Raw genomic sequence first — 25,729 nt, forward strand, 5'->3', positions numbered from 1 at the left:
TGTGTCGCAGCATCACTCTTCACATCAGAAGTTGCGGAGTAGCTGTCGCTTCCCACCTCTGTGTCTTCATCCATGGATGATGGAGATGCATCTTGGGTCGCTTCAGGTTTAGCGTAGCAAGTAATATTGGACGGTACGGTCTCACTCGGAGGGGATTCCGCACCATTCAGCAGTTGCTCACGTGGCATATTATCGCAAGAAAAGCTTTGACGTTCATTCATTGGGACTTCGCCCTGTTGGTCAGTTTGGGGAGTTGGTACCACAGTGGAGACTTCGCTAGTAGGCCCAAGCGGAGCTGGGTCCACGTTTGCTGTCGTGGACGTCGGTTTTGGTGGTCGGATAATGTCAGCGAACGTGCGCTTGCGGATGCAATCAGCCGTAGCGTGGTTATCTTTGCATCGATTACACTGCGAGGTGCATTCTTCTGTTTGATGGCCAAATCTTGAGCAACGTGAACAAAACGGCGTAGTACAGGCGGCCCGGTAGTGACCTCCGCGTTTGCACTTGCTGCAAACACGGCGCACTCCTGGATAGTCGCAGGTGACACGGTGACCAAGAACCCGAATGAAGTTTGGGACTTTGTTATTTTCGTTCATTTGCATACATGCAACTCTCTGTCCATTTTTGATCGTTGGCCTGTCTTTGGAGTACATCTTCTCCAACTTTTCGACTTTTCCAAACGGAGCGAGGGTACGAAGGAGGTATTCATCCGGGACGTACGCGGGTAGATACATACAAGTCACACGAATAACGTGCGGCGCTACTGGCTTCACGGGGACCCGCGTTTCGCCAAATACGAGGCCACTCACCTTGAGGAGCTTATGGTAGGCGGCAGTTGTGTACAACGTACCGAGAAACGATGTACCACCTTGGTACTGGACGGTATCTAGGCCATTTAGCCCAACAACGTCGGTGATAGCATCCACGACGTCAGCATATGATGCTTCAACAGGAGCCTCTACAGTGAAGCAGAGGTCTTTCGTGGGGGTGAAGTCCTTAGGCATGGTGAGGCCGATGAAGTCTCCAACAGCCCCTGGTGACTCGAATTAACAGGGTCCCGGGGACTTCTGTGTGCTCAAGAAAGTAGTTAGGCCTAACGCGGGAGCTCGAAGAAACAACGTCTTCGCTTCTCAATGACGACGATGAGGATGAGTTTTTCCCACCCACCGAACTGTCGACCTGCCATACCCCTGTACCCTTAACACATCATCCCTAACCCTTTAAATACCATGCCAACAAAAGAAGAGCAATCTCGGTTCGAAATAGCCGCGGCTCTCGTCCTAAGGACACAGACACGCGTTGTCATGTGATACTATTCTGCATTTTGTATTTGTGATTTGGTTGACGCTACCAGCCATACTGTGGGCATTGACTCAGGATTCAGGCACGGTTACTGCTTTGTACAGAAGCACAATAGATCATGCTGCATACTATGCAGAAATATCGGCGTTCAGTCTTTGTGGTGTCTCCACTGGCTAGGTTGTCAACGAGCGGAACTCTGCCACGTACGCCGACCTTTGGATTATGATTTGGATTGTTGATGCTGATTGTTGATGTTGGATGCTGCGCAAAATAGATTGTCATCAAGTAGGAGAGGTACCTATGGACACATAGGTGTGTGTTGTGACCATGTATAGGAGAAGTACTTTGTATTGCTGATTTATTAGATATTTATTTCGAACAGAGACTGTTCTTCCTCTGGGCGAGCTCGTTTCATGAATTTTTAAAAACTGAATGGCTACCAACGAGGATTGGCTCCCGTTCTGCTCCCACCTGTGTGAGGCCGACAACGGCGAGCCTTTTCACCGCCACCACCACCCAAAAGCCTCTAATTAAAGACTTAATTAATGAATATTAGGTGACTAGTCTACGACGGGCATATTGGCATCATTGTTGGTCATGTGTCCCCCACATCATTTCTCTTCTTCTTCTTTTATTTTTCTTTTTTTTTTTTTTGCGTCTTGAGTTTCTGCATCATGGAATTATATTCAATCTCGCTTGCTTCCTAACTAACTTATTAGTATTCTTCTTCTCTGTCATCACTTGACTGACAATGCGGTTCGGAGTATCAGATAACATGGCGTAAACGCAGGCAGGCTGATTCACGCTTGCCCCCTATATGTGTACCTTGTCATCTGATACATTCTTTGCCAGTTTGAGCTCAGTGTATGTGTGTGTGCAGTCATTTCTCCCTCGCCCAAGCTCAGGATTTTCACCTCTGATTCTGACTATATGTTGCCACCGCAAATGCCGCGATTTACTTTCTGAATGCACTTAATAACTAGATAAGTTCTTTTAGTTGACAGCACACAATGTTCACACTATCTGTTCATTAAACGTACCATCAAAAGCTGTCTGACATTAAACTCTCTTTTGACTTCCGAAAGGAAGGAATTGAGTATGTATTATGACTCAAGTAACTCACCGCAAAGAAATCACTGTTAAATGCAATAGGAAAGTCGGAAATCTACATGAAAGCTTTAAAAGCAACGATAATTTGTGTTTCTCGCTTACGTAGCGTATTTGTTGTAGTTACACTTCTGTGGCATATTGTGAGCTGACATGTGGTGCGTTCACAAGTCTCGTACCAGTGCGTAAAATTAACAACAAAAATATAAAACACCGAAGCCTTCCTTTAATGGATACAGGCTTTCATGCAGTGGACTGCATTTCGTCAGTGATACCTGCCGTCAGTGGTACCTGTGATGCTCCATTGCTGAACATTATGATGTCCCAAGCATTCAATCCCGCGATGTATTTCGTTCCTCAGGACCCTCACAAGACAACAAAAGCTATGCAGAGCTGAAGACGTTAGAGAGAGAGAGAGATAAAGGAACAAACACAGGACAGCACAAGCGCGACACCACAGCACGAACATGATGTTTGTGCTGCCCTGTTTGTTTTTCAACAAACACTGAGGAACCAGGTACCTCACGGGACCGAGTACGTGAAACAGCATAATGTTCAACAGACGAGCATAAGAAAACACCATGAAGGGATCGTGGATTGCAATATAACATACATGAACGTGCAACATTCAACCAACACGCTCTGCTCGTTATTTCCTTACCATAGGTGGGGAAGTTACTTTTATTTTGTAGTGCACTACCGTTACTCACTACTTTTTCGAAAAGTAACGCGTTACGTTATTCATTACTGTTACGGTGTAGGTAACGCGTTACTAACGCCGTTACTTCTTATAAGTAATGCCGTTACTTTTGCATTACTTCACCAGTTGTCCTTATAATATGTACCATTTTTGGTTGAGTCACATAAGTGCATTCTGCAAATAAATACAAGCGATGTTGGGCACAAACAAGGTCACGCATGAACACAACTTACATGTACGATCTATTGCAACGCAGAAGTAGTTGATGTTCAAAATTTTCATCGATGAGCTTCGCCCGTTGGGCTGAGGTGCCGCCTAATGACCAGTGAGTGCTCCTTGTCAAAGTTGATAGAGACGGTGACCTTTTATCTCATACAGTACAAATCCAAACAGCCAATTCCTTGGTACTTTGTTACTTGTTCCGAGGGCAGAGGCTATTTTTCTGCCGCTTTTGCCCCATTCGTCGGAAAAATACCAGAGGGACTGAAAAACAGAGGTGGTAAACAAAGGTGGCACCTCAACCAGGGTAGGTCAACAACCCTTCTTTTGCGTTCTTCGTGGGTGTCGATGTGACCTTCTTGTCATTGTTGAAAAGGAATAGAAAAAATCGGGGATTTTCCCGGATTCTGCATGCAGGGTCCTCGCTCAAGGTTTCAAGTTCCCGAACACGCAGTAACGCATAACGCCGTTACGCGTTAGTTGTTAAAAATGTAATGACGTTACGTTACTCATTACTTTTCTCCCAAATGTAATGCGTTACCATATTTCACTACTCGAGTGTAACGCGTTACCGGTAACGCACTACTTTGTAACGCGTTACTCCCCACCTATGTCCCTTACTAAAGCTGCCTGGGACGTGCTCATTAAGGCTCGCGACTCATCTAATCAGTTAACACTACAACAAGATATCAAAGATTTGTTTCTGCTGCGGAGGTGTCCCGGCTGTTAGCAGGTTGTTAATTCTTTGCCGTATAGTATATTGAATATAATAAGAAATATAAACAGAGAAGTACGTGTAACAAAACTGTCTATATTATGGCTACCACTGATGAGAAGCGTGCATAGCATAAATATAAAAGTACAGAAAGGTACAAGTGTCAATAACCACATGCGTTACGGTTATAATTTAGAAAAAGCATACTTGATCGACTCATCCGTCAGATTTTTCATCCTCTCTTCTTGTAGTCCATATCCAAGGAATAATCACAGTCTACGTGATGCCGGACGAAACGCACATTCAAAGACGTCGCATCAACGACCAGTCTTCTTATTATTATGGGTTATTATGAGCTATGACGACCAGTCGTCACATCTGCCCCGAATGCAACGCTTGTATTTTCTCATACTTCCATTCGTGCACAAGTTGGAAAGTAAACTACGACATATAATGCAGAACTTCTGAAACACAATTCAAAGTTGCTCACATTTGGGCTCGGTTTTTATGTTGAAAACCAGGACGGAACGCTAACTTCACTGTTGCTGGTATCGCCGTTACAAGTAACGCCTTACAGTAATCGATACTTTTTCGGTATCGGAGTGCGTATCACGATACTTTCATAAGTCGGTATCAGAAAAGTATTTCCGTTACAAATTTATGGTAACGCGATCTCTGTATCGTTACCGATACCGATACTTTTTAGTGCCCCGCCTTTTCTTCACCGACCATATTTCTCACTCTTATTCATTGTCAATGGTCCGCCTAGCCCTCGATAAGAAGCTTGTGGACTCGCCTACGTGCTCCGTAACCGGAATTATGGAATTATATACCAAACACGTGTTCACTGTTTTTCTTTGAAACTGAAGGAAATAATCAGGCTGTGCTCAACAAAAGAGTTGAGGTCAGCGAACAGAGGTCAAGACTTTGACAGTGCGCTCTGGATTCCACTGCTAAGGTGCCGTCTCTCACTGAGTCACGCTCGCAATACTGTGGCATTGTTAACTTCGGATAGGATTCTTTGGTCATTGGACTCCACGGTAGTGTGGGCCTGACACCAACGTAACTGTCACACTGGCCTCTGTCAGCTGCAGGGGTGACCACGGCTTGCAAGGGGCAGAAGACGATTTCAAGAACCAGCTAGTGATAAAAGCAAAGCTGTTCACGTAAGCGATATTTCTATGTTGCGCCATCTTCGTATTAAAAACAAAAGTAACGCCCAAAGTATCGCGTTATTTTTTTTTAGTAACGGTAGCGGTACTCCGTTACTTCGAAAAAGAAGTATCGATATCGGTATTTCGATACTTTTTACTCAAGTAACGAGTATCGGTATCGCGATACCATATCTCGCTAACGGGTACAACGCTGGCTAACTCCACCTAGGCCAGCGTCAGCTCGGCGAGTTCAAATGGTTCACAACACACACTAATGCCTAATGCCTAATAACTAATGCCGATGGCGCTGGCGCTGTCTTATGTGACAAGGAGAGTGTAAAGTTTCGTTTTCAAACTCGAGTGAAAGCCGCGAAAGCGTGTCAGTTTCTACAGTCCATGGACTTATTTGCGAAGCGAATTATCATCCCTTTCGAAAAAAGTTGTGCTAACGACCTCATGATAACCGTAAATTGCGTAGTGCTCGTACTCTGGCGCCTGTATAGGTCTGGTGTCTGTGAACCGCACCAGACCGCTCTAACAGTCACATTAAAACATACGTCTTTCTAGTGCGCCCACCAAGCAATAGAAGGCACCAGAATCATGGTGTCGCGCCAGACAATGTTGATGTGCACATTACAAACACCAAAAGAGTCTATGGTGCTAACGCGAGCAACACCAATCGGGCTCTGCTATCCAGGTACAGGGAAGCGCATTGCGCGTTTTTGATCGCGATAACAGGCAGCTATCATAACCCACACGCCAAACAACACAAAACGCCGCACGGCATGAAGGCTGACCACTAAACTTGCAACATTGCAATGGTGCACCTTTAGTGGTCAGCCTTCATTCCGTAAGTAAATACGTACGATAAGTAGTTCATCTCCCACTTTCTTTCCTCCTTGCACCTTCGCTTTGCAATAGTTCAGTTCCCATTGCAGTGGGTAAACACGCACTGGCCGCCATGGCGGCTCCGTCGGTTTCTGGCTGTCGTAGGTTTTCATGCATCGATGACCGCGCGAAACCGCACCAGCGTTTGCTGCGAGGCGCGTGTCTTCCTGGGGCTGATAAATCTCGTGTTGACGACGAAGAAGAAGAAGCTCCACTGCTCCGAGGACGATGAAGTAGAAGAGAAAACCGTGAGTCGACATCGTCGTAATTCTCGGACCCAACAAAAAGATTCGAAGGTCGCTGCGTGCGGTGAGAATATACAATAACATCCGTGAGTTCCCATACGAAGCGTCGAACTCAGAGACAGGACGGTGCGGCAGATTGAGGGAGCATCGTCATCCCGGATTAGGACATCAACATTAGGAAAGGTGTCTGCCAAGACCAGGCCTTTCTGAGCGGGTATAACAGGTGTCGCCAGTGACGAGGAAGGAGACCAGAAAAACCAAGTATGGACAATCGCAGTTTATTGATTAAGGATCAGATGTGTGAGCCCGGCGGGGCTGAGGCCGCAGGATTGCCAAGCCACTTACGTATGAGGGAACAACACAGGAAACTAGTTGTGAAAGGACCAAAACGAAAAATGGCGAATCAAAGTCCAAGCATGACAAATACCGTTCTACAAAGCCCAAAGAAAGGTTTATCTGGACATAGACTGCTTCCAGAAGAAGCAAATCCAGTGAATGAGAACCTCATAGAAAAGTGGGAAATAACAGCAGTTGTTGAAACTGTGAAGCAGAACAGCGAAGATAGATCTCCTGACGATGATGATAAGATTGTCTTAAGGACAACTCGAAGCACAAGTAGGAGACACCAGAAAGCTAAATGTAACGAGGCCACAGATGGAGGAAAGGCTGACTTGCAGGTTACTAGGAGAACCGAAAAAAGGAGCACAAAAGTTCCACTTTACCAGCAGCAGAACAAAACCGACGTGCATGACACTCAAGGTGTGGCTCTCCGTGCTACACGGAGCAGATCGCAAAAGACCGATAAGTTGAACCTGGACAAGGATTCGGTTACTTTGGGTAGTAAGGGGGTAGTTTTGCATGCAGCACATGTCGAAGAGGATAGTCCTGCATCTAACACGCGACGCAAAGCAACTTCAAAGACTCAACTGGCAAAGAAAGATGGTTCTCCTGGTCCTGGCGGTAACGTCACACGGAAAGGCACTCCTGACCTTACCGCAGTTTCCCAGCAGGAAGGAACCCAGTCCGCACCACGAAGAATTACGCGCGCTCGTGCAACAAAAGCACAGTCGCACAGGGCTACCAATGAAAACAACGATGCATCGTTGCAAAAGTGCGGGACTTCGCAAAGACAAGGAGGACATGGAAGAAATATGAAAACTGCAACAGCTAACAACAAAGAAGTCATTACACAGAAAATGCAACCAAGTGCAAAAGGCAAACAGACCATTAGTGAGGAGGATAAAGGTGAAGACCCTGCTGTAAGTTATGCCATTACAGCTGGTACAGGGACACTGAAGAGGAAAATGAAAGCACGCAAAGCAGTTAAAGCACTGGCAGGTGCTACGACGGATGACTGTTTCTCACTGGGTAATGCTCTCCTGAAGTCGAAGAAACCAATTCCTGATATTCTTATTCTCCCTGTCGCCGAAATCGACGAGGAATCAAACCTGTCAGATATGCACACTCCGAGCATGAGTTCACTGCTGAAATCCACACCACATACTACTCTGCAGAGCACGAGCAGCATTTCTTCATCAGATGTGGTCGAGGCGGATAAGCTGATGTTGCCGATGGAAGTAGAGGGCAGAAAACGAAAAGGACCGATTTATACATCAACTCCATTCGTTCCAACAAAGAAGGACAGACTCCACAGCTTTTTCGGCTTACTCAACGATGTTGAGCAAAAGACGCGTTTGCTCGAAGAGAAAAAGAACTTTGAAGATTCTGATCCAGAGCCGGACTATTTCAGTGATGCTGATGCTGATGCCTGATGAGAGGTGTGGGAGTGGATTAGACTACTGAAACGCTATAGCATATATGCGACGCTGCTGCACCTTGTAGACAGTAAGTCTGATAAGACATCAGCGATAACGCTAGCTATATACTCTTGAAGGAAATATCCGGATTACTGTTTTTATTACGGCTTGCAGTTCCCTATACAGTGTGATGTGTTTAACTGGAGCCACTTTGATGCCGTGTAATACGTAAAGATTTGATGCCCAATTGTGTATGAATGCTATGGAGAGTTGTAAACTTGTTCGGTGCCTTTCCGTTACTTCGTTTAATAAAACCCTAGTTATTTTGATATTCTGCTGGAGCGTTAATGCCAGGGAGAAAAAATCTCCTGTCAACACTTGGCTGGCCTGTTTCAGAGTCCACTGAAAATATGGGGGACACTTCCAAGAATGTTGTCTTTCACACGTCACATTTATAGCTTTGTCTTTCAGGCTTCAACCCAGTCAAACCGGTTTTTACCTTACCAATTTCCATCACTGTCATTTCAGATATAACTTGGACGAACCCAATAGCTGAACTTGCCAAACTCGGCCTTAACCTTGGCTGACTCCACAGGCACTGCATGGTGAACCATACTTGGCTCTGAACTTGGCGCTGCTGCTTTTCACTTGTATCTTTTCCAACCGAAAATATGCTCTTTTATATATAACTAAGACACGGTTTTCGACCGAGGCAAATTCAAGATTTCGCGGCACGAACTTGTATACGAAGTTGGTGGTTGATTGGTTGGTTGGGTAGTTGGTATCTAGACTTGGTTGAATGCAGCAATAAACAACACAGAGAAGACAAGAAGTTGACGTCAGGACTGCTTCTCCTTTAGCAGTCGAAATGAATTTCACAAGTGTACGAAGTTTGGGCAGTTGTTATCCAGACATAAGTAACCGCGGCGTCAACTTCTTGTTCTCTGTGTTGTTTATTGCTGCATTCAACAATATGTAACGAATGGCGTATTCCATTGGGAGAGCAGATTTTGCCCCGCGCTGGGTGGGGTTTGAGTGCATGCTCCCGGCGGGGTCACATGGGTTTGCTCCGTGAATGAAATGCTAACCATCGTTCGAGGTACGATGCACGCGCGGCGCATAGCACGTGAGCCCGTGCTTTCCTGGGATAGCTTTCGTCTCGTGGGCCAAAAACTATTGCTCTTCCGAGCAAACGTTTTGCCCTTGGTCCGCCAATGAAACATTCAGCGTCTGACACGATTCTGCCAATGGAACAGTTTTTGTCCATTCCCGTGGCAAAAAAATCTCATCCAGCTCTGCCAGTGGAAAGCGCCATAAGTTAATAACGAAGTTCTTCAGCCTGAAATGTAACTCGCAGTTACTGAGTTACTAAAAAGAACGAGATACTTGCAAGCTACTTCGGACAGAAAATAGTATTACGCAGGTGCAGCTCGCGTGAGTAGTTGAGTTCGACCTTGAGTAGCCGGCGGAGGACTGCAACACGCTTAGATCGTTTTCGTTTATCTCCAACAATAGACCTCTCCCTCTTTGTAAAAAATGACGTCATAGTGTTCGACAGTGCCACAAATTTGGTAGAATTGAACTACGCTCGAAGTTTGAGGCGAACAAGATCTCCTCAAAAGATCCCCTCCCGCCCGAAAGTCATGGTTTTGAGGGGATTACAATGGTCCCTGAAAGGGACGCTACATTTGGTCCTACTTTTCTGTCAATCGGAGGTAGCGAAGGAGTACCCATTCATGGAACCCAGCCCTCTCCTTCCGATTTCTCTCGTTTCAGGCTGTCTACCAACGTCATGATGACGTGTCTCTGGAAGAGGTGCGTTCGAACGCTTTGGATCTCACTCCCTGTGGGCGCACAATGGTTCAGCTCCATTTCAATTGTGGCGGTTCTTACTTCCTGAATAAAATACTGTCATTGATTGAATATCACGTTTCATGGCAAAAAATGCCATGAAAGAACCGGAGAGAAAGCAAAAAAATATGTGGACGTGAGTGAAACGCGAATTAAAAGTAACTTGGAACTTAAGTTACTTTGGCAAAGTTACCTGAAAAAGAAACGAGTTCCTCTGAAAGTTATCACGGCGCAAAAGTACCGGGCTAAGTTACAAGTTAGTTACAGGAACTTAGTTAGGAACTTAGTTACACGAGTTACCTCTAACTCTGCAAAAAAGTCGTTTACTAGACCTCGCTTAGACGTTGCACAGTTGAGATTTTTTTTAACGTATAGCTTAATAGACACTTTTTGAACGTGTAGTAGATGTCTAATGTTTAACGTCTAACAGCTGGCTAACCGTAGACAATATTGAAAAAAAAAAAACTAATTGTAGGAAGTCACACGCATGATGTTTTCAGACTCCGTGCCTTGATTTATAGGTTGAATAGGTGCCATGCGTAGGGTATCCTACATCCTGTATCTGGCGATGTAGGACCTGCCTGAAGCAATACAGAAATTGATAGTGGTCAGATATGTCAAGTGAAACACATGTCTAATCCCGTATCGGGCCACAGGTTATGTTCGAACTCCGAAGCCATAAGGTGGTTTTTCACATCCTGCCATAAATGTCCCTGGAAACGACCTTTGGCCATGAGAGATGAACCGATGGGACATATATGTCCATCATTGAAATGTTTAACGAAGCAATAACATAAGGTAAAATTAGTTGGCAAATTTGTCACAAGAGCATGCCAAACTCCAGTGTGACGACATATGTCGTCACAGAAATCTTTAGTTTCGAGAATGTACGCTGCACAGAAATGTACAATTGCACCCATATGTGCAATAATGAGATAAGTCGAGAAATCTCAAACCGAGAAAACTTCAAATGACTATTTGGTAAAATGATTACGGCTGTGTTTACTCGAATAACGCAAATGCAAAATGTGACATTCGCCGTTAAAGGAGAACACAAGATCTCATAAAATGCTGAGCCACAACAGTGCTTTTGATCTTAGTTTATATTTTTTGTTCCCACATTATCCAAGAAAATAAAGTGCTTCTCGTTTGAAGGAGACGTTGACTACTCGCCGTGAAATCGCGCTGGTGGCGCGGAATCTTGAATTTGCCGCAGCCGAAAGCCGGGCCTTTGTTATATCTAACAAAGCAGATTTTCGGGTGGAAAAGATACAAGTGAAGAGCAGCTGCGCCAAGTTCAGAGAGAGTATGGTTCACCAGGGCCTGTATAGTCAGCTAAGGTTAAGGCCGAGTTTGGCAGTTCAGTTATTGGGTTCGTTTCTAGTTACAGTGATGCAAATTGGTAATGTAAAATCGTTTTGACTGGGTTGAAACCTAAAACACACCGCAGCGAATCTGACGTGTGAAAATAATCCTTCAGACGTGGATACATTCAGAAAGCAAAATTTTATCTACACGGACCCAAAAGACAGCATTCTTGGAAGTGCCCACCATATCTTCAGAGGACTCTGAAACAAGCCAGATGAAGCGTTCATAGGGTATTTCCCCTAACATTAACGATCCAGCAGAATGTCAAATTAACTAGGGCTTCGTTCAATCAAGTATCGTAAAAGGTACTGAAGAACTGTACAAGTTTCCACAGTATTCATACACAAATCAAATATTGATGTGCATGTTACACGGCATCAAAGTGGCTCCAGTTAAACACATCGTCACTGTAGAGGGAACTAAAAGCTGTAATAAATACAGTAATCCTGATATTTCCTTCAAGCGTATATAGCTAGCGTTATCGCTGATGTCTTATCAGACTTACTGGCTACAAGGTGCAGCAGCGTCGCATATATGCCATAACGTTTCAGTAGTCTCATCCACTCCCACACCTCTCATCACGCATCAGCATCACTGAAATAGTCCGGCTCTGGATCAGAATCTTCAAAGTTCTTTTTTTCTTCGAGCAAACGCGTCTTTTGCTCAGCATCGTTGAGTAAGCCGAAAAAGCTGTGTAGTCTGTCCTTCTTTGTTGGTACGAATGGAGTTGATGTATAAATCGGTCCTTTTCGTTTTCTGCTCTCTACTTCCATCCGAAACATCAGCCTACCCGCCTCGGCCAGATCTGATGAAGAAATGCTGCTCGTGCTCTGCACAGTAGTATGTGGTGTAGATTTCATCAGGGAACTCATGCTCGGAGTGTGCATATTAGACAGGTTTGATTCCGCATTGATTTCGGCGGCAGGGAGAATACGAATAGCAGGGACTGGTTTCTTCGACTTTTGGAGAGCATTACTCACTGAGAAACAGTCATCCGTCGTAGTACTTGCCAGTGCTTTAGCTGCTTTGCGTGCTTTCATTTTGCTCTTCAGTGTCCCTTTACCAGCTGTAATGGCATAACTTACAGCAGGGTCTTCACCTTTACCCTCCTCGCTAAAGGTCGATTGCGTCTGTTTGCCTTTTGCACTTGGTTGCATTTTTTGTGCTATGACTTCTTTGTTGTTAGCTTTTGCAGTTTTCATATTTCTTCCATGTCCTCCTTGGCTTTGCTGAGTCCCACACTTCTGCAACGGTGCATCGTTGTTTTCATTGGCAGCTCTATGCGACTGTGCTTTTGTTGCACGAGTGCGCGTAATTCTTTCTGTTGCGAACTGGGTTCCTTCCTGCTGGGAATCTACAGTAAGGACAAGAGTGCCTTTCCGTGTGACGTTACCGCTAGGACCAGGAGAACCATCTTCCTCTGCCAGTTGCGTCTTTTGTTTACGTCGCATGTTAGATGCAGAGCTGTCCTCTTCGACATGTGCTGCATGCAAAACTACCTCCATGCTACCCAAAGTAACCGAATCCTTGTCCAGGTCATCCTTACCTGTCTTTTGCGATTTGCTCCGTGCCACACGTTGAGTGTCATGCACGTCGGTTTTGTTCTGCTGCTGGTAAAGTGGAACTTTTGCGCTTCCTTTTTCGGTTCTCCTAGTAAACTGCAAGTCAGCCTTTCCTGCATCTGTGGCCTCGTTACATTTAGCTTTCTGGTGTTTCCTACTAGTGCTTCGAGTGGTTCTTAAGACTACCTTATCATCATCAGAAGAAGATCTATCTTCGCTGTTCTGCTTCACAGTTTCAACAACTACTGTTATTTGCCGCTTTTCTGTGAGGTTCTCATTCACTGGATTTGTTTCTTCTGGGGGCAGTCTCTGCCCAGATGAACCTTTCTTTGGGCTTTGTAGAATGGTATTTGTCATGCTTCGACTTTGATTCGCCATTTTTCGTTTTGGTGCCTTCACAACTAGTTTCCTCTGTTGTTCCCCGATACGTAAGTGGCTTGGCAATCCTGCGGCCTCAGCCCCGCCGGGCTCACACATCTGATTCTTAGTCACTAAAGTGCGATTCTCCATACTTGTTTTTTCTAGTCCCCTTCCTCTTGGAATATTTTCACCGGCAACACCTTGCGAACATCACCTGTTATACCCGCTGAGAAAGGCCTTGTCTTGGCAGGCACCTTTCCTAATGTTGATGCCGTAATCCGGGATGACGGTGCTCCCTTAATTATCTGCCGCACAGTCCTGTCTTTGAGTTCGAAGCTTCGTAGGGATGCTGCACGGATTTTTTACTCACCCCGCGCAGCGACCTTCGAACCTAGTTGTTGGGTCCGTGAATTACAGGGATGCCTATACTCAGGGTTTTCTCTTCCTCTTCCACCACTAAGTAAGGTGGCCACAAGGCAGCTTTTTATTCTTCGTCAACACGAGATTTGTCAGTTCCAGGAAGACACGCGCCTCGCAGCAAACGCTTCGCGCGGTCATCGGTACATGAAAACCTACGACGGCCAGATACGGACGGAGCCGCGTCCGTATGCGTATGTACCCTCTGCAATGGGAACTGAATCATTGCAAGGCGAAGGTGCAAAGGGGAAAGAAAGTGTGAGATGAGCTAGTTATCGTAGTACAGTGGTTGCAATGGTGCAAGTTTGATGGTCAGCCTTCATCATTTCGTGTTGTTTGGCGTGTAGTGTATGATAGCTGCCTGTTATCGCGATCAAAAACGTCCCCCAACGCGTGTCGCCTTTGCTTGGTTGTTGATATCTTGCTCCCTGTTCGCAAGCGGATCTATTTAAGCGACCTCTGGCAGTAGTCAGGATGCATTTACTCCGTGAGCCTGCCGGTCGTATTTTCGTCATGGTGTCGTACTGGAATAAAGCAATTCCAAGGTATATCTAAACAGGTAGCGCAACTCCCATAGACACCTGCGTCTTCAGAATGACGCCATAATAGAGACGGTTAGCGCCATTCATTCGTAGCGCGGACTACTTACTATTGTAAATAAATGACGTCAGAGATGACGACAGCAGTATGAATATGTAGCAGATGACGCGCCGCTCCGTGACACAAGTGTTGGCTTCGTCTGCGTCACGGAGCGGCGCGTCATCTGCTACAAATAATAAGTAGTGCATAGTTAGGGGACGTCCACACGGGCCGATTTTCAGCACCAACTCAGACCAACTCGAAGCAACGCCTTTGGACCAACTTCAAGACGGTACCGTCTCCACGTTCACACGTACCAAGTCGTTAGCTCCGCCCACAACCAACCTTACGGCAATCGGGGTGTATGGGTTCAAGTCCCACCGCTGGTGACATTTTTTTAACTGTCATTAATCAAAACGAAGTCATTTTATTTCGCCAGAAGGTCACCAGTATCTCAAAAAATGCCTATTGATATGTTTATATGGCGCTAGCAACAAAAAAAAAAATTTAAAAATTATCATGTACCCCTGTAGGATTTGAACCCATGCCAGGCAGTACGACAGGAACGAAATCGCTTGACGCCCTCGAGGGTCACGTGGCAATTCTCGTCACGTTGATTGGTTAGACCACCACCAACTCTCCGAAGTTATCGCTCGGCGACCGATTCCCACCAACTCGAGTTGGTCATGGTCGGTGATGTCGGCCGACTGCCACCAACCCCAAAGTTGGTCCGAGTTGGTGCAGAAAGTTGGCCCGTGTGAACGCCCGCTTAGACATGGCACGTTTACATTCGTGCACTTCGTTTGCGTTGTATTCCCTTTTCCTCATCCAGGCAACAATAGCAGACGAGAACACAGAAAAATAAATCATGTCAGGTTTAATGAAACATACCAATTCGAAATATCATACAGTTATCACAGGTTTTGACGACTCCAAACAGAAGGGCATCGTGATGGGCATACAGAAATTAGGAAGGTTCAATTAAGGTCCATTTCTCACCTAGAGCTATACGTACACGTAGTGATCAGAGGTGAGTGGCCATTATAGGTCCATTGCAATAAAAACATGACATCGTTGGTGCACAGATGATTCCTGCTAACACTCACGCTATCATAGCCGCTCGTCCCATGACGAAATTTTTTTTTCGTGGGGTCAGCCAACAGGGGATGCATTGTATTCATTTCTGCACGCGTGTTAATATTGGTCTACAGCTCCGAGATGTGAACATCGCTTCCTGTTTAAACCAAAAGGTGTACGAACTCTGTATTACAATGCACGGACACACGGCACGTATACAGACATGCACGGACAAGCACGCCCACTGTTACACATGCGCAAAGGAGCAGGATACGGAAATATACTCGGGTGGTAGATGATTTCGTATATGTGCAGAAGTGGGACAACAGAATGTTTTTTCTACATTGAAATTATGAATAAGCTATTAGTACACACACAAGCCATGCCTATGTTGTGAAGTTTTTTTGTTTATGATCGTACCTCTACTACCAACACCGAGGATCGCTCGCGCCTCATGATGGTAGCCTTGCCGATGGGTCTGATTTGATATTTTCGCTTGTTTTCGCTACCGGTTAAGATATACCTTGGCAATTCCATCTCCTCAGCAGGTATAGTTCCTGCGTGTGCGCCACTCATGAAAAATTCCTTTCTCGATGACGTCACTATGCAAGCCTTTATAAGCTCTGTGTATCACTGACATATTTTTGTCCTGACGAAGGCGGAGCTTCCGCTGTAACGAAGACAACCCTTTTAGCATCCTAAGTATGGTAAATGTAAATAAATTATCCCCCTTTTTTTCTTACTTCCCGTACCTTCGCAGTCTGTGTTTCTTTTTTCATTTCAGCTATATATATATATATAGTTTTGAAGGAATGAAAGGCAAAGAAAGAGGTAGGGGAAGCAAAAAATGCGTAATTTATTAAATTTAAACTATCAGAAAGGCATCTAAGGGTATGGTCAACGTTTCGGCGGAAGCTTCCGCCGCAATGTTATACATATATACAGGATGTCCCAGCTAAGTGTATACTGATTTTTTTAAAATATATATATAACACTTTTTCCAAGATGAAATCAATTGCAATATAGCATATGCTGAAGGGCTCTCCCTAGGAGGGCATTAGCAAAGTCCAAAGGCAATGTCTTAATTAACTTTCATTAATTAACTCGGTAATTATAAAAGATACAAAGTTGTCCCAATGAGAACATGTGTTCCTTTCGGTCACCTGATATCGTAGCCGTTTCCAGAACAAAAATCCGTTCGATAGATCGCCCGCAAAAAATTCGTGAAGGAACGCCATTTCGTTCTTTATTTTGTTCATTGCGCTTCTTAGAAGACGCGTCTTTCCTTCATCCCTAATGTGAGACGGAGAAAGAGCACACTATCGCCTCTCGCGACCTGGAAAAAGATTAAAAGGAAACAGAACATGCAACCCAAGATAAGGCCAGTTCCGATAGAGTCACCCGGTACATTTGTTTTTGTTTTGTTTCCGCAAGTTAAAGCTCATCTTCGACGCATGAGGCGGCACTGTGCTCCTTCCCCCTCTCACGTTGGGGATGAAGGGAATACGCGTCTGCGAAGATCCACAATGAACAAAATAAAGAAAAAATGGCGTTCCTTTACTAATTTTTTGCGGGCGATCTATCGAACGGATTTTTGTTCTGAAAACGGCTACGATATCAGGTGACCGAAAGGAACAGATGTTCTCATTGGGACAACTTTGTAGCATTTATAATTAACAAGTTAATTAATGAATGTTAATTAAGACATTGGCTTTGGACTTTGCTAATGCCCTCCTAGGGAGTGCCCTTCAGCATATGCTATATTGCAATTGATTTCATCTTGGAAAATAGTGGTGGGTGGCGCAATGGCAAATGGTCACGGAGATGAGCTACTTCACTTGTGGTGTACCAGCTCCCGTGGCATAGTGGTTAGGATGATCGCCTTCCACGCCGAGACTGCGAGGTGACACGGGTTCAAATCATGTCACCGGCTGTACTCCCTGACGTCTTCCCTGGGTTTTCCGAAGATTTTCCAAACGAATGTCGGCACAGTTGCCCCTGAAGTCGGCCCAGGACGAATACTAACCCCCTGTCCGCCACTGCTTCCTGCTGTCCTCTCTCCATCTGTCCACGTCTGTACGCCGCTCATAGCCACAGTTGCTTCGCGGCGGTAACACGGTATTAAAAAAAATATGAAAACTTATGGTGCCTGAATGATAGCTTCCTCTGTGTACACAGAGGGAGCTAGCATTCAGGCGCTAGCGCTAGTGTTCACACGTATCCAATATGGCGCTTCCCCGCTGTGCGACTAGTGCGGGTGTACCGGTTTTTGCATTGCTTCTTTGCATTATGTAACTCTGTTTCAAACAACGTTCCACGACCGGACAGCGTGTATTTAGGATAAACTTTGATATCGGTGCCGTGGCTTCTAGGCAAAGCAACGAGGGGAGGAGGGGGGGCACGCAAAAAAACGCCATGCGCGGAGGTTTATAGCAAGGTTCTTTTATTTTATAAGGCAAAATCACTGCAAAAAAAATGTCTAATTTTGAAATGTATTCTTCGAAATTAACCTCTAATGTCGCAGACCAATGCCCAAGATTCGCGGACACAAACGTAAAGCGTGCTTCGCCTGCATTACACCCTTAGACGCAATGCATAAGAAACGTATTCTTGCATTTTGGCGGAAAACGTCAACACTTACACCGGTGCCACACTGGATCCCGTGAGATCCATATGCAAGGAATTTTGTTGGAAAAGAATTTTTCATATGCCTGTAAAGGTTTTTGTTCCCCCTGGTTCCCCCGGCGTTTGAAGTCTTACACATTGTATTCACTGGGCGGAAGTAGAATTCGCTCCCCATCGTGCTTTCAGTCTTATGCATCCAAAGACATCCGCTTTAGGTAATTAGCCACTGCTGTTTCGCAATAAGGGGTACCATGTTTGGAATCTAACGTGAATATCTTGGTTACGTAGAAATGCATGAAAGTGCGACTAAATGGGAGACATCACACTTAAAGAGGGCTTAGCCTAACGACACTGTCGCGTGTAGGAAAGCCAACTGTACGTTTGACCACGTGGAAATGAGAGGACGAATGAAACTCGAAAGGGAGGGGAATTACCAGAGTTCAGCGCGCATTCTCCTCTGATAGCGAGCATCGGAAGACAGGATTAATAAAAACATCTACAAAATAAGGGTGTGCTTTCACAGCCAAACAGACTGAAAAACACCTCTGGTGACCTCGGCTTTAAAAAAGAAGAGACAACGCTGCAGATATTGCTTTCTCCTAAGTTCAGGGAAATTGAACGCTCTCTTCTTTGTGTCTTTCTTTCTTTTCAGTTTTTTTATCCTGTGTTAGCGCCGCGAAGCAACTGTAGCTATGAACGGCGTACAGACGTGGACAGATGGAGAGAGGACAGGAAGAAAGGAGTGGGGGACAGGAGGGTTAGTGTGCGTCCTGGGCCGACTTCAAGGGGAACTGTGCCTACCTTCGTCTGGAAAGTCTTCGGAAAACCCAGGGAAAACCTGAGACAGCGCAGCCGGTGACAGGATTCGAACCCGTGTCACCTCCCAGTCTCGGCGTGGAAAGCAATCACCTTAACCACTACGCCACGAAAGCTGCTTTTTTAAAAAAAAAATTAAGTCTTTATGTCATTGTACTTATGGCGGTAAAAAGATGTACACAAATACAGATGGCTGTAGTGTAACGTTATTGTCGCGCGATCTGTCCGCCGATGGTTCCCATTTAATCTTTACCTTTTCCGTGGCCATCATGTTGTTTGCATGTATATAATGTATGATTTATAACGTACGCTATTTTTATGATACGCACTTTTTTTTCTCATAATATAAGACCTAATTTTTCCGCGTGGAAACCGGTGGCACCACGGGGAAACGTGGTTGCCACTAGTATGAAAACTTGTTGGGTACCTTAACGGCTGTGAGCTCGTATATTTTCTCTAACGACGTTATATACCTCCCGACGATATATACCTTTTTCGTTACGCTTACACTTGTCTAGGCAACAGCATGCTTAAATTGCGCATGGCCGAGCCGTTGCGCCTGCGCGGTCCGTCAGGTTCATTCACGAACAAAATGTAGACGTCAACTAAGTAAGACATATGCATCTATGTTTAACTCAAAGTAGCACAGAAGTCATTTTTAACACCCTGGTTTCTTCCTATCAAACTGTTAAGAAGGTCAATAAGACTCACCATGAGAAGGAATTAACGCCACAGATCATCGCAGAAATTGAATTTAAAGTACGCCGCAAACAGCGACCGTGCGCAACAGCGATGGAGAACAGTACCAGCCTGTGATCTGCCTGGAACCTCGAGCTGACGCTACAGGGGTCACGCTCGCTGATTGGTCCAGAGGACTGCTGTCTGCTACTCAGCTGTCGTCTGCTACTCGGCTGTTCGGGGTTCTGAATTGTGCGGGACTCGGAAATTATTCGGCCGCTTCTTCTTCTTCAGAGAGGACAGCAAGAAGGAGTGGAGGACAGAGGGGTTAGTATGCGTCCTGGGTCGACTTCAGGGGGAACTGTGCCGACATTCGTCTGGAACGTCTTCGGAAAACCCAGGGAAAACTGAGCGATGGGCAAGACACGTAAACAAACACAAACACGAAGGCTCAAACCAGCAAAACGTTTAATCGATAAACACGAACTTCATGAACATGTAGACGGTGCGAGGGAAGACAGAGAGAGGGGGGAATAGGGAAAAGAGGACAAAATGAGTTGAGGGAAGTCAAATGAGGCGCTTGAAGGCCGGGTGGATACATACAGACGGCACACTAATACAATTGCCCACACTCTGTATGGCCAACGCTTCTCTTAAAAGACGTTTTCGCCTGTCTGGTTCCCACGCCAGCACCGCCGTCTGGGACCATAGAGGTTGACAATTATTACAGATTCTTAGGTGATCCGACAAATTTAAACCTAACCACTATGCCACGGGAGCTGGTGGCGCTTCTTCTATCCCCAATTCTCCAGGGGAACTTGCAAAACTGGTTTACGGCGGCAAAGGGACAGGGCGCTGGCCCCCACTGACCAGCGAATCAGAACGAGTTCCCCCTGTAACGTCATCGGTGACCTGCCATCATCTTCTCCTCCTCGTTATACCCGGAGTGGCGAGTTAAGGGTGAATGCGCGGAGCCATGTTTATGTGAGTTTTTTCTTCTGTTTTTTTTTTCTGGGAAACAAATTGCACACACGAAAACCTTTCGCGCTCTTCGGTAAAATGAGACACACACTTTCATCTGACGTCTTAATCTGAAAAAACAACAACAACAACTTTATTTTGAGATGGAGAGTGGGGAGGTTCATCGCCAGAGGCAGAGGTGGGCGTTTGTCCTCACTAGCCCTCACCTCAATTTTCTGGAAGAAATATTTTCCTCACCTCACCTCAATTTTTATTGAAAAATTTTCCTCGCCTCACCTCACCTCAAAGGAATTTTTGACACTTTTCCTTACCTCACCTCAAAATTTTTTTCGAAATTTTCCTCACCTCACCTCAATTTTTTTCCCGAAATTTTCCTCACATCACCTAACCTCAATTTTTTAAAGCTATTTGTGTATTCGATGCGCGTTGGCTTTGAGTGACTGCCAATGTAAATGCATATACCTAAAGCGTGAGAGCATACAGGGTGCAGCACGAAACGTGTTATTTGACCATTATAAGAAAACGGCTTAACGGAAAAATATGGGGTAAACAACTTTCTTCTGGACATTTGGTTTGTCACCAAATACAAATAGTTTCATCAATTTGCCATTGAAATACATTTTCGAAATTGAACTCAAGAAATTGCTTAGTCAATGTAACGTTCTTCTTTTCTTTTTCTTTCTTGCTGGAGGATTTGGCCTAGTCAATCACAGAAAACGCTTCGTGGAACGATTGTTATACCCGTAAAAGTTGCGCGAAAATTGAGGTTCAGTTCCGGGTAATGACGCGTAAAGTCGGGCGTCAGATCAGCGGCGAGAGAGGAGTGCAGTCCCCGCCCAGATGAGACAGAAGCTGCGGAAAGAAGGAAAGATATCCCGTGTACGCGCGGGAAAAGTTTTTGTAAAGTGCGCGTTCATAAATTTTTCCTCGCGTCACTTAAAAAAATTTCCCATAGTTTTCCTCACCTCACCTAAAAATGTTTTTGAATTTTTTTTCTCACCTCACCTAAAAAAATTGAAATTTCCTCACCTCACCCCAAAATTTTTAAAATATTTTCGTCACCTCACCTCAAATTTTTTTTAAAGATATATTCCTCACCTCACCTCAAAAACTTTTTGAAAATTTTCCTCACCTCAAAAATTTTTTTGAAGATTTTCCTCACCTCACCTTACCTCAAACATCACCAGAAAAATTGGCCCTCACTTCACCTCACCTCAAATATCGTGAGGTGAGGATGAGGTGATGGTGAGGAAACCCTCACCCTCGCGCGCCCTCGTGAGGGTGCCCACCTCTGGCCAGAGGCGATACTCTACCCCATTCCGATGGTGTCCGATACCCAAGTCCAGAAATGTCAAAAGAGCTTTGAGCGCAGATCGTTGCTGGGCTGGATTAGGTCAGGGGCCAAACAATTTCGATACATCCGTCTGTCTTCTACGAAAGAATAGAGAAAAGACGGAGGTTGGGCTTTTCCCACCCACCGAGCTGTCGACCTGCCATAACCCTAACCCTTTCCATTAAATACCATGCCAACGAAAGAAGAGCAATCTCGGTTCGAAATAGCCGCGGCCCTCGTCCTAAGGACACAGAGACGCGTTGTCATGTGATACTATTCTGCATTTTGTATTTGTGATTTGGATTACACTACCAGCCACACAAACTGTCTCAAACTGTTTTATTTATTTTTTTATTTTTTTGAAAAGGTTTTATTCACTGTGATTACTTAAGTGTCACACATGAAAATCCGTTGTATTCCGTTCCCTTTCTCGGTGTACGTTTGCAAGCACTGAAGTTATGCCATTCTTGCTAGAAAGTTGTTAACAGTTTCACCCGGGAGTTAGCAACCCCGACTATGTTGACACAAGTCCACGCAGACGAAAACGCTGTCTCACCCGTCATCACCAACTGCCTTTCGAGGAACTGTTTCACTTCACTTCCAACACAGTCAACCAACATCATCACGGAGCACCACTGCCTGGACTGTATGGTGTCCCTGCATAGGGCCTTCCAAAGAGCTTGTTCTGCAATGGCTGTGAACAGAACCCGAAGCTTGCCTTCTGTTGCACCGTACGATCTTGTCTGGAGCCCAGCAGGGAGCCGCAAGCGATATTTTCGAGATAGTATTGACCATACTCTGCGGGCCACAGGGCATTCACGGAAAACATGCACTGCGGATTCTTCTTTCCGGCATCGCACGCAGGTGGATCTTCGAGAAACTCCCCAACGGCTGAGCCGATCCCGCGTTGGTAGTGCATCCCAGGCAGTGCGCCATCGCAGATCTTGAACAGAATTCGGTAGCCATAGCGGCGCGTCGGCGCCCCAGCGGTATCCGAGACGGGGTTCGTCTTGAATGCGGGCCATAACAAGCATCTCTGATATTTTTGTTGGAGGCGTTTCTTTGGCATCGACGCCTTCTAGACTTTGTATTGTGGAGTAGTGACCTAGGATAACAGCGTAATGAGCAGCCGGAGTTTCCGCTTTAGAAGACATGTTCAAGGAAGACCGAGGTAAGACAGCTCTGCCGAGGGGCCCTATCCAGTATGCCATTAGTCTTCCAGCCGGATGATCAGGTGCATCTGCTATACGCAACACCTGTCGCAGTGCTAGGGTTTTAGCCACTGTATCTATTTCGGGTAAATCCCATCCACCCCGCAAAGTTGGACAATGAAAATATTGGCGTGCGACGTAATGTGTCTTACCACTCCAGAAGAATTTGATGAGGGCTGAATGCAGTGAACGGACAACAGAGCAAGGGGGAACGCCCACGTGTGAGAGGTGCCACAGTCGCGCCGTGAAGACTCCTCGTATCAGGTATGCCTTCTCTCTGTAGGAGAGTGCGAACGTGTTCGCCTTGGCTATCTCTTTCTGTATTTGCAGGGTTGTTTGTGTCCAGTTTGACCGTGATAATCCCTTAGCTGTAAAGAGAACGCCTAAGATGCGAAGTGTAGGGCACACGGCAAAATCTAGTTGATTCAGGCTAAAACTACCTAACAAGAGAAGCTTGCTCTTGTCTTTGTTCAAGCTTGCACCAGAATCCAAAGCGTACTGATCAAACAAGTCCAAGATGTGCATGAGTGAGTCCGGGTCGTGTAAGAAACATGTGATGTCATGAGCATAAGCTGTCGCCTTCCAAGCACCAGAACCGGGGAGGGGCAACCCATTCACTCTGTTACATGAGATAATACTGCGAAGAAACGGGTCCAAGCTGATAACAAATAGCAGGGGTGACAGTGGGCAGCCTTGTCTAACACCGCGCTCTATATGAAAGGTTCCACCAATGGCATTGTCGAACAGTAGAGTACTTGTTTGCTGGTTGTATGCAGTTTTGATCCACTGGGAAACCTCTGCCGGAAGTCCATACGCGTCAAGGAGGCAAAACAGATAAGAATGCGCTACCCTGTCAAACGCCTTCGACTGATCCAGAGACAAAAGTGCTCCACTTGAACGACGAAATTCTGTGTATTGTATCATGTCCCGAATGCCGGAGAGTGCTGTGTACATACTTCGACCTTGCACACTGCACACTTGGGCTGGATGTACAATGTTCTCCATCACACTGTTTAGTCTTGCTGTCAGGACGGCCATGAAGATCTTGTAGTCACTATTCAGTAGAGAAATTGGGCGCCATGTTGACGGGTCACTGGGATTACTGTTGTCTTTAGGAATCATGACAACGTAACTGGCCACGAATTCGGGGTTCCATGAGGAGGTGGTTAGTAGCCACTGAAGATATTTGCGGAAGTAATTGCGGAGTGCAGGCCAAAACATTTTGTAGAAGGCATTCCGCAACAAATCCGGTCCTGGAGAAGATCCGCTTTTCAGCTTCTTCACTGCGTTGTCAATTTCTTCTTTAGTCACAGAAGATATCAACAAAGAGCGTTCCTCGTTTGAGAGTTTGGGCAGGGACTACAGTACTTGGGCAGGGACCTCTGCAGTTGCCTCAGAGCAAAACTGTCGAGAAAAGAACTGTTGGAAAGCTTGGCGGTCTGTTCTTGACTGAGCAATGTACTCAGCAGCTGTAGTTGCCTCCGGATCGATAAATCGCCTGGAACGCATGTAGCGCAAGGACCCTGGCCCTGCAACAGACCGAGACCGGAAAAATTCTAGTCGCGCTGCCATAGTGCTAGACTTCAAGAGAGCCATTGGTTCTGCCTCCAGGCAGGTCTTTGCTTTCGAACAGACCACACTGGAACGTCGAGCTATGCGTATCTTCTTTGTCAGAACAGTTAGTTGGTTGGTACACTCTAAATCGTTTTACACCTTAAAGGGTGTAAATCAAAATCTTCATGGCGCACACCTTTTGAGGTGTATTTTAACACCCTCATGGCAATTGGGGTGTAAAGGGTGTAACGCCGAATAAACTGTTGGGTTTGTGGCAATATGCTGGTAACTGTGTTTTCACAATTACCAGCATATTGCGTATAATCACATTGAGGTCCATATATGTATGCACATCAAGGTGACTAAATATGTGTGTAAACATGCACAGCCGACATACTGACAATCATGTATGGCGTGGCAGCTGTGCATGGCAATGAAGCATGGCAGCTGTATATAGCTTTTCGTGAAACTGTAGACCTTCTCATGAGCAGGCACCTCCCCCATACGCATGTTCATTACTTAGAACGCTGCATTTATTCGCTGCATATTTCTTCAAGGCTTTGCAGTGTTGTACCCACAGATATCTAACCCCTGTAAAATGCATTACGTTGTTCATTATCCGCGACTCATCAAGATGTTTGGTCCTTTCCTATCTGTATATGTGTACGCGTTTCGAAGGGAAACGCCAGCATTTTAAATGTTGCTAGAAAAAATCAACATTTTAAGAACATAACGCTTTCATTAGCCAGAAGACATCAATTTTATGAAATGTATGTGTGGTTGCAGCCCTTCATGAGAAATGCCACATCTACTAATGGTTCCAAGGAGATACTACTTGAACATGCCCCAGAAGCAATTCAGAGTTACATTCATGATTGTGATATTCACGCAGAATCTATAGTCTATGTGAAAAGTGCAGTTGGTAATGATAACACATTTGCTATTGGCTTGCCAAAGAATCTTCCGAGGAAGACTTACCCGTGTTCATTGAGATTGCAGGCATACATGTTATTAACTCTGATACAATTATTCTCATACAAACATTAACTACAGTTGAGTATGATGAGCACTATCATGTATTTGTTCTGTCTTGCAATGAGGAGCAACGTGTTTTAAGAAATTTAAGCACTATCTCAACAGATCTTCTAAATCTGCATGCATTACCAGATGGTAACTGACGTGTTGTAAATCCAGGGCATGCACTTTTGTAATGTAACTTCCTGCTCCCTG

General features: G+C 45.4%; 1 protein-coding gene across 1 annotated transcript; it reads right to left on the reverse strand.

The window, feature by feature from the left end:
* Positions 1-11,424: 11,424 nt before the first annotated feature.
* Positions 11,425-13,722, reverse strand: LOC135397057 (uncharacterized). Its single transcript, XM_064628391.1, has 2 exons — positions 11,812-13,722; positions 11,425-11,506 (listed from the first exon to the last, which is right to left on the reverse strand). Exon 1 carries the CDS (start codon positions 13,376-13,378, stop codon positions 11,885-11,887), a length of 1,494 nt encoding a protein of 497 aa, XP_064484461.1. The 5' UTR covers positions 13,379-13,722; the 3' UTR covers positions 11,425-11,506; positions 11,812-11,884.
* Between the last annotated feature and the right edge of the window lie 12,007 nt (positions 13,723-25,729).

This window comes from Ornithodoros turicata, chromosome 1, assembly GCF_037126465.1.
Source record: "Ornithodoros turicata isolate Travis chromosome 1, ASM3712646v1, whole genome shotgun sequence".
NCBI classification, from domain to species: Eukaryota; Metazoa; Arthropoda; class Arachnida; order Ixodida; family Argasidae; genus Ornithodoros; species Ornithodoros turicata.